This window comes from Chinchilla lanigera, unplaced genomic scaffold, assembly GCF_000276665.1.
Source record: "Chinchilla lanigera isolate Chin_1 unplaced genomic scaffold, ChiLan1.0 scaffold00063, whole genome shotgun sequence".
NCBI lineage: Eukaryota > Metazoa > Chordata > Mammalia > Rodentia > Chinchillidae > Chinchilla > Chinchilla lanigera.
Window position 1 is genome coordinate 5,593,095 of NW_004955464.1, and position 18,877 is coordinate 5,611,971.

The 18,877-nt window shown below is 53.1% G+C and overlaps 1 protein-coding gene across 2 annotated transcripts in view; it reads left to right on the forward strand.

Annotated features, from left to right (window-relative positions):
- Window positions 1-18,877, forward strand: part of Glis1 (GLIS family zinc finger 1) — a 184,587-nt gene that overhangs the window by 97,567 nt on the left and 68,143 nt on the right. For both annotated transcript variants that reach the window (XM_013521759.1, XM_005398558.2), the window contains exons 3-4: window positions 11,262-11,439; window positions 13,377-14,250. In XM_013521759.1, coding sequence (XP_013377213.1) covers window positions 11,262-11,439; window positions 13,377-14,250 — 1,052 coding nt within the window. The remainder of the gene's footprint in view (window positions 1-11,261; window positions 11,440-13,376; window positions 14,251-18,877) is intronic.

Below are 18,877 nucleotides of genomic sequence, written 5' to 3' on the forward strand. Positions count from 1 at the left end.
TTTTTTTTTTTTTTTTTTTTTTTGGTTTTTTTTTGGGTTTTTCTCCGGTACTGGGATGAGTTTCTTTTTGAGTTAAATGTGTTTCTTACATACAGCATATTTTTGGATATTGTTTCTTGATCCATTCTGCCAGTCTGTTTCTTTTAATTGGTGAACTGAGGCCATTTACATTGATGGTAATAACTGACATATATTGGCCTATGTTTGTCATGTTATTTTCCCGCTGTTGGTTCCCTGATTTTTCCTTCTATTTAATTGCTTGCCCTGCTTGTGGTTTCTTCCTGTTGTTCTTAGAATTGTGATCATTTTTAGTTCTGCCTAGAATATCTTTCAAATACTTCAGACTCTTCTTAACTTGAGTGTTTGTGTTGAGAAGTCTGCCATGATTCTGATGTATAGGTGATCTTAAGATAATGATTTTTTAAAAAGTGTGTGTTACTCTCCTAAAGCTGCTGTAACAAATTACCATAAACTTGATAATATAAAACTACAGAAAATATAAAACAACAAGTGTTTATTCTCTGACCATTCTGGGGTTCAAGAGTCCAAAATCAGAGTATAGCAATGCCCACTCGCTTGGGACGCTATCTGGGAAAATCTGGTGTTTGTTTCTTCGAGCTTCTGGTGGCCCTGGTGTCTGCCCTTGGTCACATTGTCACCTCTTCTTTTGTGTGTCTGTCCTAAGGATTGGATTTAGAACCCAGTGGAATAATCCAGGATGATCTCATATTAAAATCCTTGCTTCATTATATCTAAAAGAACTTTTTCCAAGTAAGATGACATTCACAGAGTCCAGGGATTAGATATGGACATAGTTTCTCAGGGGTCACCACTCAACCTACTGCACAGTATAACTCTGAGATTTCCTGTGTGAAACATTGACATTTGATTACTGAATCAAATGAAATAAACAGAATAGTAAATAGTACCAAATAAGAAGACTAAATCATCCAAACCATGATCCTTGATTTTGCCCAGTTTAATTCTTTTTAAAATGCTGCAATGAAAATCTATTAAGTGAAACTAAAACCATTGCTTATAACATAAATTATTGTCATCTTTATAAATGGTTAAAATAAATAAGTTTTGGGTAACTGTTTATTTGGACAATTTGGGAATGTAGCCATTTGGCGAAGCAATTTGTGGCTAATTGGCTTTTGATGAATTGGTCATTTGACACATTGACTTTTGGCCAGCTGGCTCTTGGAGAATCAGCGTTCAGGGGTTGGACTGCCGCCCACACGGGCCTGGGGCTTGTGTCTAGGGCTGGACTGTGAAACCCGCATGGGCGCCAGGCAGGCTGAGTGCTTGGTCCGGCATCCAAAGATCATCTTAGAGCAGAAGGGAGATCCCAAAAGACTGGCCACCCCCAGCCTTGGCCAGCCTGCTTCCTCCTGAGATCCTGCTCCCAGCTAGGCGACATGAGACACAAATAACAGCCCTTTATCCATCATGTGCCAGGCCCTGAGCTCAACGCCTCAGCGGCATTATCTCATGTGAGCCTCACAGTGCGAGCAACAAATATGATCTGCATCTTACAGATAAGGGAGTAGAAACTCAGAAAGGGTGGGTTACCTGGCCACAGCTACACTGGAAGGAGAGTAGCAAAGTTCAGATTCTAGACCCGGTTGTCTGTCTGACCCATGCTCTTAGCCATGGGGCAGAAATGGATCAGACCCTCAACTCATTCACAGGTTATTTTTATTCACAGCCTCAGTGCAGCCCTTTCATGTTCCTCCAGATGAGGAAACTGAGGCCTGGATGCAACGCGAGTCTCAGCCAGTGGTTCCACCTCAGAGCTAGAACAGAAACCAAGCTGGGCCCTTTCACTTCCAGCCTGGCTCCAGGGTTTCTGCTCCTTTGTACTCTTGTTGCTGAAAGTGGGACCATGGTCACCCTGTCTCTGGCCTCCAGCCCTCCTTGTTTGTGCCCACATTAACGGGCCTTTGCAGGCTGGCCCCACCATCAAGCGCAAGCCGGCGAGCCACCTGGAGCTGTGTCTGCCACAGAATGTTTATGGTGCACAGAGCCGAAAGGAAACAACATCCATCTTGTTGACTGGCCCCAAACACTGTGCTCATTCATGGCCAGGCTGCTGATGGGTCCTCGTGCCTGGCAGTGAGCTGTCAGGCGGCAAGAAGCTGGGGAGAAGGCAAGTGGGCCCCGGGCAATTGCGGCTTCCTTCCTTCTTCTATCCACCTCTGCCCATTAGAGTGGCACAGGGCCACCCCAGGGTTGCCTGGAGAAAAGATGCCAGGTCTCTGAGCTGCCCCTCCCCAGCACAGGCCTCGGCAGATCATCTGTGTGAATGTGAGGTGCCATGTTGTGGAGGCTGTTTCCCAGCAGCCTGAAGGAGCATCGCCCCAGACGGGCCTGGTACCCACCCTGGTGTGGCTCTTGTGGCCTCCTAGACCTAATTTCATCTCTGCAGCGAGGTTAATGCGACCTCTGCCTGTTGATAGGGGACCCTCTGAAACACAGTCATAAACCCTCATTTCCTGGAGGGCATTGTCAGGTCTGACCACTGTGGGCATCTGGTCTCCTGTCTGCCTGGCTTGGACCTGCCCAATGGCGTGGTCTCACTCAGGGATCTCAGGGAGCAGCCGTGTGTGTCGCCGCATCTGTGCTTTTGTTCATTTGTTCTCCGTGCTGGCATTTGATACTCCGACACAGAAGACAGTACTACACAGAGCAAGGGGAGCTCAGAGGGTGTGCGCACAGGCTGCGCAGCACGGAGGTGGGGGGAGAACAGGGCGGGCCTGCGGAGCTGCGAGCAGCTGGCACAGTGGCGCTGGCTGTGCTAGAGACTGCCAGGAGACGGGCTGGAGCCTCAGGAAGAGATGGAAGGCGCAGGGTCCTGTTGGCCCGTCTGGGCCTCTCAGAAGTACCCTCCTGGGCAGTAGGAGCCACAGAGGTTAGGAGCAGGGACAGGCACAGCCAGAGTCTTGCACTTTAGAAAGAGCACCTTGACTGTGGTGGACGGAGGAGAGAATCTTGTCCGGGTAGAAGGTGGTGGTATGTGGTGAAGCAGAGTTGCTAAGGATGGGGAGGAGGGAAGCGTGTCGGAGCTGAGTTTGAGGAAGGAGTTGAGTCTGGGAACCAGCAGAAGGATGCCTTCTGGGTGGGGGAAAGAGTATAGGGGCAAGTTTGGTTTCTTAGGTCTCACCTAGCGACCAGCCACTGCCTGCCTGGACCCCCTCAGGCCTGCCTCTCTCAGTGAGTCGGTGGCACATTCCCATCAGGTGCCCCCACAGAGGCCTGGCCTGCCAGTTGGCCTTGCAGGGCAGGCGGCGTGGGAGTGTGTGTTTGCTTTCCTGTAGGTCCCCCTGAGTTCAAGATCTTCTGACTGAGTCCGTAAACAGACATGGGCCTCAGACAAACTAAGAGACAATGCCGCCCTTGGAGTATCTCTTGAGGTGGGGCTCGACCCACTCCAGCCAAGTTCTGACCCCACTACACTTTGCGACCCGGAAGACACCTCTCTTTCCTCCTTTGGAGAATGAGGAGCTGGCCAGGGTCAGGGGTTCCAAGCAGCAAGGCCTGTCTTTAACAGGGCCCTTCTTGTTCTGCTTCGCACGCATTCTTGACGTGAAGTTCATCCATAATGTAACCTGCCTCCGCACCCTCACTTAGAAAAACCCCGCATAATGTCTTAATTGTACTATAGAGAAGAAATAAAAGGGAGGTAAATAATGTACACCTTCGGGCACCTCTGTGCTGGAGGATGGGGCGGAGTCACAGGGGACTCACAGCTGCTCACAGCGTCACCCAGATGTACAGATGTCACACGCAGAGTGGCCGAGGTGACGTGATTCTTTGAAATGGTGAACAACCCCTGGTCCACTTCCAAACAAAACACAGTACAGTCTCTCTGTAATTTACATGGTGGTTCCATGCCTGGAAAATTTAGTGTATGTTAAGACTGCTTGTGTTTATGTGTGAAATAGACCTATGTTCTAGGAGTAGATGACCAGGTTGCTTGTTTTTTGGGTATTTTGAATATCTGGCAAGATACTAAAAAGTTAGTGCAGGGCTGACTCACCTTGGTGGTGAGTTGACGTCACCCATGCTAAATGACAGTGACTCCTAGTCATTAGGGCCACTAGAAATCCCCTCTGGGTGGAGCTCTTGAGTGCTTGGAGGGCTGAGGGTGCAGACTGAAGCTCTGGGGGCATAGGCTGGTCAGGGAAGGCTTCCTGGACTAGGGACTTTGGGTGGATTCAGACCTGAGGTAGGATGAAAGTTTTTTCAGAAGCTAAAGCCGTAAATTCCCAGTAGGCTCTGCCAGCTTTCTTGGCCACTCTGAGGAACAAATAATTTTTTCAGGGCATGTGGAAATTCTGAATCTTTCTGAGGGACAAGCAGCCATTCCTACTGGCTGGCCTGAGCTGTAGCTCCCTGTGGCACCCTGGGGAAAGGGCATGTTCAAATCTCTCCCAGGACAGTGTTTCAGGTGCTGAGGTTACAGTCTGATTGACCCATGGTGGGCTGAACTTACTGTAAGTGAGAAATGCATTTACTGTTCCTAATCTAGCGAGTGTCTTAGCTTAGGAACAGAGTACATGGTCCTCTGTTCTCCTCGTGATGCCGCTGCCCCGCGTGAGTGCACATCCGTCACCTGGGAGAGGACGGAAATTCACAATCCGAGCATGGTTTCTGCTGAATGCATCTCACTGCCTCTGTACCGTGGTGAAGTGGGAAACTCCTGCCAGGGCCAGAACAACCTGCTCCTTCCCTGGGACCTGAGACGGAGGGAGGGGTAAGGTGCCGGCCTCGCTGCCCCTGCCTCCCAGGCTGGCCCCACCTGCACCCTGTTGCTGGCAGGTATTGCATCATGGGCTTTATATATTTTTCCAGCAGTTTGAAGGAACTGTTGGTGGGGGGGAAACTCCTTTTACTAAGGAGTTAAGTAACAGTTTGATTTAAGGGGAGAAGGTTAAAAAAAAGACCAAACATAAATCATAAATATATTCCTGACACGAACATTTATGGCCCTATATTTACTGAAAACACACAGGTAGAATGTGTGTGTCTTCAAGAAGTTTTCATAGATCTCAAAAGCATCTCCTGTGGATTTCTTGTCATTTCATTACTGTGCTGGCCGTTTTGAGGTTGGATAAAAACAAATATTTTTTGGTGACCATCACAGTTCTCATGGTGATGTGGGGTAGATAGGGGTCCCGGGGGAGCCCAGGGTGTACTAGGAAAAGGTAACCATAGGAACAGAGAAGTGTGGAAGTTTACAGCCTCCAAATCAGAGAATCTCCTTATATGTGATCCATGTTGTCACTGGCTCTTAGAACCGCAGTAATTGAAATGCTTAGCTTTATAAAACTGTATCAATTTAGACTGATGAAATAGGTGTTTTAGAATTCCAGATGCTTAGAAATTACAGCTTTGTAATTTGAATTTTGGAGTCATGATTGCTTGGTATAATAAAACTGAGAATTTTGAGAGCTGTCAGGGTTTATTTACTAGGCCACCCCTCTGCACCCCTGGGAGATACTTAAATATGACAAAATTCCAAATTAAAATAAAGGTTAAAAAGCTAGAAAATTAAGGGAAGTTGGGGAAAGTCTCTCTCAACAGAGGCCTAAGCAAAGGGCGGGAGAAGGGGCCAAGTGGACACCTGGGGGAAGAGCACTCGAGGCAGAGGAAACAGCAAACGCCGGGCTGGACTGTCTTTTACTGCAATCATTTTTTTAAATTTTAATTTGGAATTTGGTTGGTTTATTTTTTGCACTCCTGGGGATTGAACCCATGGCTGCTGCATTGAGCCTCATCTCTAGTCTTTTTAATTTTTTAAATTTTGAGACAGGGACTCCTAAAATTGCTAAGTTGCCTAGACTGGGCTCGAACTTGTAATCCTCCTGCTTCAGCCTCCCAGACTTCTTGGATTACTTGTGTGCAACCATGCCTGGCTTTAATTTAAATGCATGCAGATGTATAGGGAAGTAGCACAGAGTTTTTGTGATACTGATTTCCTAATTGTTGCCTAGGCTCACTGTTTATTTAAACAAGTATGTGTTAATTGGGTAACAGCAGAGAGTCTGAGGGCAGAGTGGACCCTTCTGCCTGTTGGTGTACGCATCCACATGTGTGCCGGCCTCGGGCTGCCTGCTGCCTGGCCCTGGCTGGCCAGAACAGTGGACTGGCTCCATTTCTTTGCTGTGCTGCCCTAAGGTGAGCCTGCTCAGGTTTTATTGGCCCAGGTCCCTGTAAATCTAGCTTAGCTTTAAATGGGGAATTTATGAGGCTCTTGCAGTCTGGGATAAGAGGTGGTGGGCGGCCGTAAGCCCGGCGTGAGGCCCTGGCCTTCAGGAGCTGCCGCTCAGGAGGCCCTGCCCAGGTTACGGGCCCCCTGATGGCCATGAACTGCAAGGCGGCTCGAGCAAGGAGGGCCTGGCTGAAGAGTAATCACTCTGGTCACCAGGCCCTGGGGGTTCATGAAGAGGAAAAATGGGGTGACACAGCAGGCTGGCGAGGCAGAAAGGGCCTGGGAGGGAGGTGCAGCTTGGGCTCTGCCTGTGCTGCTCGCCCTTTGACCCTGGAAGTGGGAGCAGTGTGACTGTGCTCTATGACCTCCACGGTGTCCCTCCTGCCACTGCCAGCATTCCCTGCTCAGAGGGGACAGCTGAGGCCCAGAGAGGGGCTGCTGCCCAGCTCTACTATGCCCTGACTCACTGTTCGGACCTTGAGCTCACCCCCCTGTGAAGAGTTTTGGGCAGGACCCTGTTGGCCAAGCTCCCCTTCCTTCAGTGGCTGATCACACTCACTGCCCAGGGAAGCTGGCCCAGCCCAAGGAAGCTATGACCTTGTCTGCTGGCCTGTCCAAAACAGAGGGACCTTTCTCAAAGTGCCATCAGTGCCAGGCACCATGCCAGGCAGTGCCCCATGTACTATCTCATTTAATCTCCTCAACCCCACCCTCTGCAGCTAAGATTCTTAGCCCCATTTCACAGAAGAAACTGAGGCTCAGAAGGGTGAAGTAACTCATCCAGGGCCCAATAGTGAGAAAGTTGATGGTGGACTGGAGCGTCATCCTAGGGGCGTGTGTGACAAGAGCTTATGCAGTTCCTCTAAGTCATGGTGTCTGGCATAGAGTAGGCATGAAAATGAGTTTGAGACCGTCCACCCAGCTGCCACCCTTTCAGTGTTTCCAGCCACTGGATATGGCCCTGGCTGTGCTGGGTGGGAGGGGTTGTCCTCAGTGATGTCCAGGTCTAGAGATCCTGCCTGTGGTGTGAGACAGGGACAAGCCCTATCCTCACCCTGGGCCTGGGTTTTCTCTTCTGTGGGTGAAGTAGTTGGGGGACAATCACATCTAGGGACATGGTGACATTTGGAAGCTCTGGGGCTCCAAGGTCCTTACCCTGAGGCTTCCCACAGACCTGCAGAAGAGGAAAAGCAGCCATGCAGCAGTACAGGTATCAGCAGCCAACTCTATAGGGTGGAGGTGCCATGTCTCAAGCCTGGCTGGTGAGCTGAGGGGCACTCTCTAGGGTACCCGGTGCATCCACTGGGACTTCTGGGGGCCACATGGCAGGGGAGTTCAGGGAGAACTGAATGGGGAGCAGTCCAGGAGGATGTGTGCTTCTGCTGGGCTCTGAGGGCCCAGGGGTGCAGGGGGGATTGGGCCCGAGTGGATGGTGAAGGTGTGGATGGTGAAGGTGTAGGCAGCAAAGCATCATGGGGGCTCAGGCCCCCAGAGCCAGGCTGAGGACAGCCCCCCTTCCTGAATACCCACTAGAGTCAGCCCTGTTACATTATTTCATTTTCATGTCATCAATTCTACCCAGTTTTATAGATGCAGGAAAGCATGAATTGTTTCATGTCTCTGTAACTGCGGAAGTTCAGGGATTGGCAGGTCAACAGCCCAAGAACCAGGGATTTGTTTTTTAAATAAAGTTTTATTGGAGCACAATCCCGTGCTCTTGCTTGCATATTGTTTATGGCTACGTTTTACAGAACCACAGCAGATTGGAGCAGTTGGGAACAAGACTGGTAGGCCCAGAAGGCTGAATTTATTGATTGTCTTACTTTTTACAGACGATGAGATTTTGAGCCAGGCAAGTCTGAGTTCTACACTTACTGGATGAGCTTGGGAGATTTGAGCTCATGGGTGATGGCTGTGACCATTTTTCATAAACTGTGAAGTGTGGTTCGCTGTCCCCAGCCTGGTACCTGGTAGACACTAAAGGTGGTGAGCAAGATACTGTGATGGTGAAGCTCTTCTTGGCCCCAGCTGCTGGCTGCCCCTGAGGCTGCAAGGAGATATGTCTGGGCTGGAGAGACTGAATGAATCTTTGTCCACTCGTGCAGACTTGGCAGGTTTCAGCATAAATTAAAATTCTTGTGGGGAGTCACCTTATATGTGGTGCCACTTTATAGCCAAGTCATTACGATAATTTGCAAAGCTCTCTGGTGTGTAGCTGGAGCCCTTTGCTTCAGATTGGCTGGCTGTGACTCCTTCGGGTTGCCTGGTTCTGTTACGTGAATACCAAGTGTTGGGAGTTTGTCCTTCTGAGTCTGGCCATGGGGTCATCCAGATCTGACTTTCCTGGGGATAGAATGCTTCTTCAGCAGGGCCCTGCCTCCCTGCTGTGAGCTGAGAGAAGTTGAAGGAATAATTCGCATAACAATTTCTGTTCTCGTGACTACTGCAAGGGAAGTATCAGGCCAGATGCATTGGATTTGTGATCTCATCTGTTACCATGACCTTATGACATGAGGAAACTGAGGCTTGGTGAGAAAACCAGGCCAAATTCCTACTGAACTTCAGAAGTGCCAGTGCTGGGTCTGCTTGGGATTTGCTGTGTGACCCAGGAAAGTTCTTCCCTCTCCAACTCACAGTTGCTTTATCTATTAATGAAATAGAAAGTTCCAGCCCTGATATTCTAGGATTCCTCACCAATTCATAAATAGGAACATAGAACCCATACTCTCCAGCCTTCCAAAAGAGTTTTGTTTTGCGTGAGGAAGGCCAGGTCCTAGGTCCATTCTTGGTGGCTGCCTGGTGCCAGCCCCTTCCAGGGCACCCCTCTCTTGCCTCAGGACAGCGGGGCAGGAGTGTCCTCTCTCCTCAGAGATTGAGTGTGAACAGGAGGGGGCTGCCCATTGGGGTCATGTGGTATCAGGCAGCAGACAGCGCCCACATCTTTCCTGGCAGGTTGGCCCATGGCAGACAGTATACGCATCATTCCAGTGGCAGCAGCATCTCTGGGACACACATACAGCCTCTAGTTTAATGTCCAGTCGTCAAAAAAGCAGGTGGCTTGGGGCAGAATCTGGCATGAGCTTTGGGAGACCTCGGTGTGGGTCCTGGCTCTGCCAGCAGTTGCTGCTGACCTCAGGCAGCCACTTGCTGGTGGTGCTCAGAGTCCTCTTTCCCCAGGTACTTTTGGGGAATAGCAGGAAAGGGCTTCACTGGGCTTGGAGCACGAACCAGTGTCCAGCTGTGACCCGGCAGGCTCTGTCCCAAAGTTGGCTTGTTAATAGATCGAAAGCTTCTTAACTGTCTCCAGTGCAGAGGCAGCTAACAGAACCAGTGGTTTGTTGATAAGGATTCTTTTGTCCCAGAGAGTTGATGGGTTTGATTGATTTCAGCTCAGCCAGTTACTCCCTGTGTGACTTTGGCAAACCACTTAACCACTCTGGTCTTTATTGGGGACCCAGTTGGGGATGTTTATTTGGGGGGTCTGCACTTATTCATCAGTAGACTGAGAGGAAGCAGGAGAGTACTTGGGCTGAGAGGTCTGACAGAACCACTTTGCAAGATGGCCTGGCCTCTTAGGGAACCCCAGGCCGAGTCGGAGATGGGTCGCTTCTCTAAACTGTGGTTTTCCCACCTGGAAAAGGGCTGTACTGTGCCAGCCTCAGCCCTGAGAGGGCTTGGTAAATGCCAGTCTGTGCCACCATTCCAAGGCCAGCGCGTCTTGGAGGGAAGCTCAGTACCACCTGCTCCCCACTGCCCCACCAGGAGAAAGACCCTGGTGAAATAGCCTCGTGTGATGATCAAGCACTCTCTGCTCCAAATGCTGTTAATGGTCATAAAATTATCCAGTTTTCTAAGGCCCAGTCCCAGGGTTTGCCTCCATGGGACAATAAAACAGCATGCAGAAAGGATTTGGAGAGGGCAAGGACAGCCAAGCAGAGACAGAGTTAAATGGGCTGCAGCCTGCTCTCATTAACTTGGCCCATCCACATTTGTTACCAGGGATTTCTTTTTAATTGAAAAACAACCAAGTTATTAAAATATAAGCCTGTGAGCAGTTGGCCAAGCAGCCGCAGAGGCAGGATGGCTCGGAGCTGGGGCTGAGCTGGGCTGGGCTGGGCTGGGTAGCTGGGTAGCTGGGTAGCTGCTGCATGGGGCTGAGGTGAGGGAGCCCCTCACCTACGTGGGAGCTGGGAAGTGATGACCCTGTGGCCTCAACCCCGGAGATAACCTCTTACTGAAGGGACTCTGCCCTGGGAGGGCTGCGATTGGGGTTGGGGAGGTGGACGCCCCCCCATGCTGGGCTCTCTGAAAGGCCACTTCTCATTACACAGCGACTGGGACTCGGGGCTTGGGTCTGACAGGGTGGGCCAGAAACCCAGCTCAGAGTATACCAGATGTGTGTGGTTGGGTGGGTGATGCAACCTCCCTGAGCCTCTGGTTCCTACTCTGCGGGATTGGGGTAAGAGCACTCACCCCTTCCCCAGAGGGCAGTGAGGGCCCAGACAAGCCAGTGGCCGTCACATCTGGGCCACACCCTGCCTTTATATGGCGTAGCGTGCTCCAGGAAGCAGAGGAGATGGGGCTTGAGCAGCGGGGACAGCAGGGGCTTCTCCTCGGTGGCCTGTGTGTGCCAGCCCTGTCACTGGTGAGCACCTGAGTGACTGAAATGTGGTGGCCTGGGGACAGCAGACCACGAGCCCTGTGTGTGCCAGCCCTGTCACTGGTGAGCACCTGAGTGACTGAAATGTGGTGGCCTGGGGACAGCAGACCACGAGCTCTGGGGACAACAAGACCACCAGGAGTGTGTCTTGTTCCCCAGGTTTCCTGCTGCTAGGGTCCTGTCTGGTGCACAGTAGGCCCCTGGTGTTTATGCAATGCTCCTTGAATCCCTGGAGCTTTCGCATCTGCCCATGAGAACTGGATGTTTTATTACCGACCCTGCTGAGTGGGTGTGGAAGTAAACAAGAGGTCGGGGCCCCTCACATGGCTCCAGGTGCTCTGTCCCTACTCACTTGCCTCTTCTCTCCCTGTCGCCCCTGCCTAGTGAATGGGAGCTACGGCCGCTGCACCCCCGGCTCGGAAAAGGGCCTGCTGGACCTGGACCTTGCTGAGGGCTCCGGCCCCGCCTGCCACCAGAGCTTGTTTCTCCCAGTGGGAACCCCGCCGCCCCAGGGCCACTCCCCTGCCTGCGAGAGGCTGCTGCATTTCCCCCACCCTCACAGGTATGTCCCAGTTCCCACCATTTCCTGTGGACACTCCCAGGGGACAAGGGCCAGGGCCGTCAGCCTGCCTGGCTCATGGGAAACATAGGATAACTGAGGTCCAGGAAGTCGTGGGACTGCTTGCTCTAGACCCTCCTGCTTTGCCAGGATGTTATGAGGGACACAAAGATTGTTTTGTAAAGGCTCGTGTCTGCATTTTACAATCTGATGTGGCTTTTTGCGGGGGAGGTGTTAAGACAGGGTTTTGCTATGTAGTTCAGGCTGGCAGCGATCCTCCTGCCTCAGCCTCCTGAGGGCTGGGCTTATAGGCGTGTGCCACCACGCCTAGCTTGAGGTGGTTTCTTGCAGAGTTATCTCAGATGAGGAAGAGTTGACTGAGGAGGAAAGGCCAGCTCAGAGCTCACATGGTGGCCAACCTTCAAGGCTCCCTGGCACAGAGGGCTTCTTGCCCCGTGCTGTGTCCTGCCCCAGGAGCCATCAGGTGGTGAGGGCCCTCTTGGCTCCTCTCCCGGCTCTGCTGGCTCTCTGGCTGATGCTCCTCTCCCTTCTTTAAGTGGTGGAGTGAGGATGCTGCACCTGCAGGGGCCTGGGCCCCAGACCATCTTGGGGAACAGAGAGACCAGCGAGGACCGCACAGCTGTGGCTACACAGAGCCCCAGAAAGCCTTGGTGTAGCAGTAGTAGTAACAGCACCATGAGCCCTGCCATCTCCTTCCCAGAGTGCTGTCACTTAATCCTGACCAGCACCCTCTGAGTTCTGTGTTCTTGGTCCTTGTTTCACAGGTGGGAAACTGAGGCTCTGAGAAAGGGAGGTCACATGGGCTCTGAGACTTCGGGCACAAAACCCGGTCTCCAGTTCTGCCATCCAGTGGGGAGAGTCTCTGCCCCCATCACCGTCCTGACCTCTGTGCTCTTTGGAGTGCTCCGAAACCAGGCCAGCCCGGTGTCTCTGCTTGCATCTTACTGCCCCCCGCCCCCATAGTGGGCACCTCCGTCTGAGAACCCCCTCATCTCTCTGAACATGGCTGTGTGAAGGGCAGGGAGCATGTCCTGTGCTTGGGAGAGGGCCTCTAGGAAACTTTGCCACTTCACCACCTCATGGTGGTGAAAGCAGCCACCATGGACATTCAGCCTCGCCACCTGGGTCTCTGAGGAGATCACTTTGCTATCACTGAGGAGAAAGGCCTGGACCCTGCCTGATCCACAGCTGGGGCAGAGCTGAGCCTGGCCTCAGACCTGGTCTCCCGCCCCCGTCTGGGCCCTGCCTGGCCTGCTCTGACTTTTCTTCAGAATTACAGTTTCTCTTAGTCATGGTATACAGGCCTGAAATTCCCAGCCATGCTCGGCTGGGGGGTTCCTTCAGTTAGGGCTAAGGTGCCCTCTCACCTGGGCTATGCCTCAGACCCCTACTGCGGACGTGGGCAGTGGGGAAGACAGACTGCTTGGGACAAAACCTCATATAGTTAATATCTTCAGAAGTTAAGAAAGGGAACATGCATGGAATTATAAACCTGCTGGGTCTGGGTGTTCTGCAAACGCCAGCCTCTGGCTTCCTCCCGCAGCACTCACAAGGGCAGTGGCGGGATGGGCAGACACAGGCAGCCTCGGGGTGGGGTGGCCCCCAGACTGGAGGCCAGGCTGGGTTTTGGCAAAAGAAGAGCTTCCCTCTCTGGAGCCTCTGCCTTCACCTGTCATCTCCTGCCTCGGCTGCTCCCATCCTCTCCCTCCCACCTTCCCTTCTCAGTCTTCCCTGCGCTCAGGCAGCCAGTCTCTGCTCTCAGCCAGCCAGTCTCCTCTTCCTGTGCTTCCAGGCCTCAGTGTCCCTCTCCTCCTCTGACTTCTTCACCCCTTGGTCCTCACTTCCCTGCCGGCTGCTGTCTGGGCCTCTCCACTCTGCAGTGCCACCCTCTCATGACTTCTCTGGCCACTATCTTCCAGGTCACCCAGGCCCCAGGCCTCCTATGTGAATGGCGGCCTGCCAGCCACACAACACATCAAGCAGGAGTCCCTGCCCGACTTCCAGGTCATGGAAGCCCACACACCCCTGTCGACCCACTGCCGGGCCCCGCCAGCCACAGGGCTGCACACAGCGCTGGACCTCCCGGGCCGGGGCCTCGCCAACCCTGCCCCTTCCTGCTACCTTCTGGGCAGTGAGCCTAGCCCGGGCCTGGGCCTCCAGCCTGAGGCCCACCTGCCCAAGGGCACCCTGAAGCGCTGCTGCCTCTTGGGCCTGCCTCCTGTTTCCTCAGCCTCCACCTCACCCTGTGTCTCTTCCGACATCACCCCGATCATCTGCTCCTCCCAGACAGCTCTAGTCTCCTGTGTAAATGGACTCCGGAGCCCTCCTCTGCCAGGAGACGTCGGGGGCCCTCTCAAGAGGTCCCGGCATGGCCCTGCACCCACTGAGAGTCAGGAGGGCAGTGTGCAACTGGAAGAGTGCCAGAAGGCGGGCTTCCTGAAGCAGGAGCCCTCGGACGAGTTCTCGGAGCTCTTCGGGACTCACCAGCAGGGCCTGCCACCTCCCTACCCGCTGCCTCAGTTACCAGCTGGCCCGGGCCTGGGAGGCCTGGGCCTGGCGGGCAGGCTGGTGGCCGGGCGGCAGGCCTGCCGCTGGGTGGACTGCTGTGCAGCATATGAGCAGCAGGAGGAGCTGGTGCGGCACATCGAGAAGAGCCACATCGACCAGCGCAAGGGCGAGGACTTCACGTGCTTCTGGGCCGGCTGTGTGCGCCGCTACAAGCCCTTCAACGCCCGCTACAAGCTGCTTATCCACATGAGGGTGCACTCGGGTGAGAAGCCCAACAAGTGCATGGTGAGTCCGAAGCTGCCTGCCCTGCCGCCCTGCCCCACAGCACAGCTCCCTGTCGAGATGGCCAGCGCCGTGTCTCCGGGAACCCAGGCAGGCACTTCGTTAGATGTGTAGGAGATGTGCTTTGGTGTGCCACAGGTCAAAGCAGGCTTGACCTGCCTTCAGTTTCATTTGCACGTGCCCTCTGTCCCTCCTGCTCATGGGCAGATGATAGGTGGGGGTCTGATCTCTAGCACTGGGTCTTTGCAGGGTATCCTTCCCAGGGGTGGGTTTCAAGGCCTTCTCCTGGAGCTGCCTGCGCTGCTGGGTCCTCCTAGGTTTCTGGCCTAAGAGCTGTGGGTCCCCAGGACAAGCTTCCAGTTAAGGTCAAGGCCCTGTGTACCACTGCCAGTGTTTTTGCTGGGGTTGAGGCTAAGGTTTGTGGGTTCAGAGAGATACATGTGTTTGCACGCTGCAAGTGTGTGTGTGTGCACATGCACACACCTATACCTGCCCCTGCAGGCGCCCTGGCCTCACTATCCTAGCCAGTCATTCTGTGTTCTGCTCTTGCTGTGTAGAAATCTGCATCAGAGGCTGAGAGTTTAATTCAGTCCCTGATACCTCCACCTCATTACTGTCCCAGCCCCCAGGTCCCAGCCCCACCCCCAGGGAGCAAGCACCTGGCCTGCCTAGGAGCTAAAGGGCTGGGCCTGGGTGTGTGCAGCACAGCTCAGGAAGCCTGGGCCACCCCGGCCGCAGCTCAGCCTTTCCAGCTGGTGGGCTGCAGCATGTCTGGCCTCCAGGCGCTGGTGTCCTAGCGAAGGTCCAGTTCTTCCCTGCTTGTGTACTGCCTGCTCAGCCCAGGGTAGAGTTCGTAGGGGCCAGACAGGAGGCAGGAGTTTCAAACTCACTTTGCTCATCCTCCTGGGGCCAGTGCTCGCTACCAGGGCCTGTCTGCCTGTGGCACTGTAAGCTGGGCACATACAGGGTCAGCACATTAGGCCTTGAAAATGAGAAGGGGTTCACTTCACAGACAGGAGGAGGAGGGAGCCGGGCCAGCATCCTGGGCTTGGAGGGAAGGGAAACTGGACTTACGTACCTTTTTTGGCTGAGTCTTGGCTATTAGGAGGGTGACGGGCTGAGGCATCCCCAGCTCACTTGGGGTCTTGTGACAAAGGGCTTGATGGAAGGTGCCTGGAAGGAGATGACCAACAGTCCACAGGCCAGGGCTGCTAGACGACAGATGGGTCGGCCTCTCTTGAGTGACAGCACTGAGCTGCAGTTGTCTGTCATGTCACCCCATGTGAGTGTCCCTGCTGGCATCTTAGGGGCTTAGGTGGAGGCTGCATGGTCCCATGAGCCCCAAGATGACGGGGCCTCCAGATAATCCAGGTCTTCCCTGCCCACTTTCCAACCTAGGAAATGGAGGCCCCGCGAAGGGGCTGGGTTACTTAGCGCCACAGCACAGGATCAGCCTGCCAGGGCCGCGTTTGATTCCAGACTCCACAGGACATGGGCTGACGTACTCCTGGCTCCTGCTTGGCCCTGGGGACCCAGACCTGGATCTCCGCGGTCTTTGCTCCAGGAGACCTTGCACCCGAGCCTTTAAGGATCAGGACGAGTGACAGATCCTGCGGTGGAGTTTGTACAGGCCCAGGGAGAGGGACCCCCCTGTGGGCTTCATGGAGGAGGTGTATGAGCTCACTGACAGTTGTATCTGTTCTTTACAAGAGTCTAGAAAGCCAGGTGTTGTGGTGCATGCCTGTGATCCCCGCAACTCTGGAGGCTAAGGCGGAAGGATCACAAGCTCTAGGCTAGCTTGAGCAACCTAGAGAAACCCTGTCTCAAAATAAAAAGGGCTAGCTCAGTGGTACAGCACTTGCCTAGCATGAGGAGGCCCTAGGTACAATCCACAGCACAGCAAAAAGAAAGAAAACTTCTGCAAAGCTCAGGGTTTCTACAGATAGGGAAACAAAGTCCTGGTGCGTCTGCACAGCCTCCTGCTTGCTGCTAGAACCCTTGGTCTTGCTTCTTCATGGTTGGGAGTGTGTGGTGATAGTACAGGCAGCTGCTGAGTACCGACTGTGCCTGGGTACTGTTCTCGGTGGTAGCTGCGTGTGGTCTGCAGCACAGCTCTTGGGTAGATATTAACCCTTGTTTTCCATATCAGGAAACGGAGGCTCAGAGTGACTGTATAAGTGACCCCAGATCACACAGCTAGTCAGAGACAACAATAATGGCAATAATAATAGTAAAGTCTAAGAATCACCATAGTAATAATAATAACTTCCCAGTTATTACCTTATAGTTACACCAATAGTTACAGATGGAGTGGGGTTTGAACCCACATTTTCTAAACTTTGGGGTCCTTGTTTGTGTTGCTCTGTGTTACACTGAGGATTCCTCGGGCCTGCAGGCTGGCCCTGCTGGGTGCCACCGCCCGCAGCTGGTAGCAGCAGTGATCGCCTCTCCTTGCCTGTGCCTCCTGCTGCTGCTATGGGAGACCAGAGTGCTCTTCGCAGGGTGCCAGCGCGGTGGGTAACCCGGGGGACCAGGCGGGCCCCGGCCTGCACCCAGATAAATACAGTCTCCCTTCCCTATAAAATTATTAATTTCTCATGACAGGCCTCTGCTACCATGCGCTGTAATAGACAAAGGAATTTTGGGCCCGGAGCCTCTGGAGGACAGGAAATAGATGAGACATTTTGATTGAAGAGTAAATGGCCCACTAAAAGAGCAGTTAATCCTTTTATTATGTTCCCAGCAGCCATTTCCACAGCCCTTTCATGAGGTAAGCTGCTCTCTCCCCATCCAACTCTAACACCGTCCTCCCAGCTGGTTTGCATTTAGTCAGTGGACTCAGCTCGCTGGGACCGGACCTAGCGTGTTGGTCCTGAGGCCGGGCCTGGACTGGGGACGCTCCGGCCTCCAGTGTAAACCTCGTCGTCTGTCCCCCACCTGCCCCCTGTGCAGTCCGCAGGAAGCTCCTAATCTCTTTGCAATATCCTGTTATGTTTCTTGTGTTGCTCGAGTTGTCTTGGCCTTATTAAATTTGGGGCTTCCTCTGCATTATGATAACAGGGTTTCGTCCAACCCAAATACTGACGCGACGCCTAGGAGACGTTAACATTGAAAAGATTAGTTTCATGCTTTCTTAGGTTGGTTCCCCAGACGTCGGAATCCTGAGTGTCTGAAACTGCAGAAGGACACAGGGCAAAAGAGAGGCAACTTCTCAGAATCGTCCCTCTCCTGCCTTGGGTTTTACAAAATAACAGTAATGACAAGAAGGGTCCTCGACTTCGAGGAAGAGTTTAACCAAAGCTGTGACCTCACGTGGAAAGCATGGGCAGAGGTGAAGAGCTCGGGTCTGGATTTCTACAACCCTAGGTCCCAGCCTGTCTCCCTCAGCTGTGCAACTTCAGGCAGGTGACCTACCCTCTCTGAACCATAGCATACTCATAAAATGGGACAAAATATTACACTAAGTCCCTGACTTCTGGGAGAATGTTTGTAAGTCAGATTTGTTCATAATCTAACAAAGTGATACAGGACACCTGTGAAAGTTCGGAATGTGAATGTTCATGAGTGGGGAACTCACTGCTCTTGGCTTTTAGGGATGTAGGTAATGGGGTTAAAAGAAATGATGCATTGAAAGTGCTTGGGTAATTCTCTTTTTCCCCCATCACACCCTTTCACATTGGTCATCTCAGGAGATGAATACAGTGGCCTTAGGAGTTAGGAGAATGCTTAGAGCTTTTCACCAATAAAGAAACTGAGGCTCAAATGAGCCACTAGGCGTGGAGCCTGCACTAGAAGTTGGCTGGATCCAGCCACCTCGACCGTGGGTGAGGAGGACTGGGCATCACACAGGCGCTCCCACGGGGGTTCACTGCTTTGCCACCAGGGAGCCCACTGCGCCTCTCACTCAGTCACTGCCGGTGGCTGCTCTGAGCCACACAGTGCCTGTACTGAGCACCTGGCTCAGGGGCAGCTGGGCCGGTGGCACTAGGAGGAGGTTCTAGTGCCCGCACGCAGCAGGAGTCCAGGACTGGGTCTTCATCCTGCCCAGGTTCCACAGTAGCTGGGCTTCCTTGGCTGCTGCTCTTTACCCCTTATGCCCTCCCCAGCATTTGCCAGTCTGTCCTCGGGACCTTCAAGCCCAGGGCAGAAGCTGAGCATTATTGATTGGCCTTAACCAGCCAAGGCACTCAGGATACCAGCAGCCTGCGTGGACCTCCTGGGAGAGCCTTGGCCACTGGCTAGCCTGGGAACAGACTTCCTCCTAGCCCCCAGTCCTGGGCTTCTTTTCACCTTGCTCCAGCCTTCTAACCGCTACCCCTACTGCTCTGAGAAATGAAACCTTGGATGCTGGGCTGGGTGGGGTGACAGAGCTGCACACTGCTGAGATTCAGAGAGCCCTTTATCCTGGTTCCATGCTAGCTGTTCCCCATACCATCTTCAGAACAAAACTACTCAAGACTCTGAGGCCCAGAGAAGCCAGATCACTTACCAAGAACATACAGTCTTCCAAGGGCGCAGCGATCAATACCAACCTGTCTTACTCTCTCGTTGCTGTGACAAAATACTCAATACTAACAAGTTAAAGGAGGAAGGGTTTATTTCAGCTCACAGTTTGTAGAGGTTTCAGTCC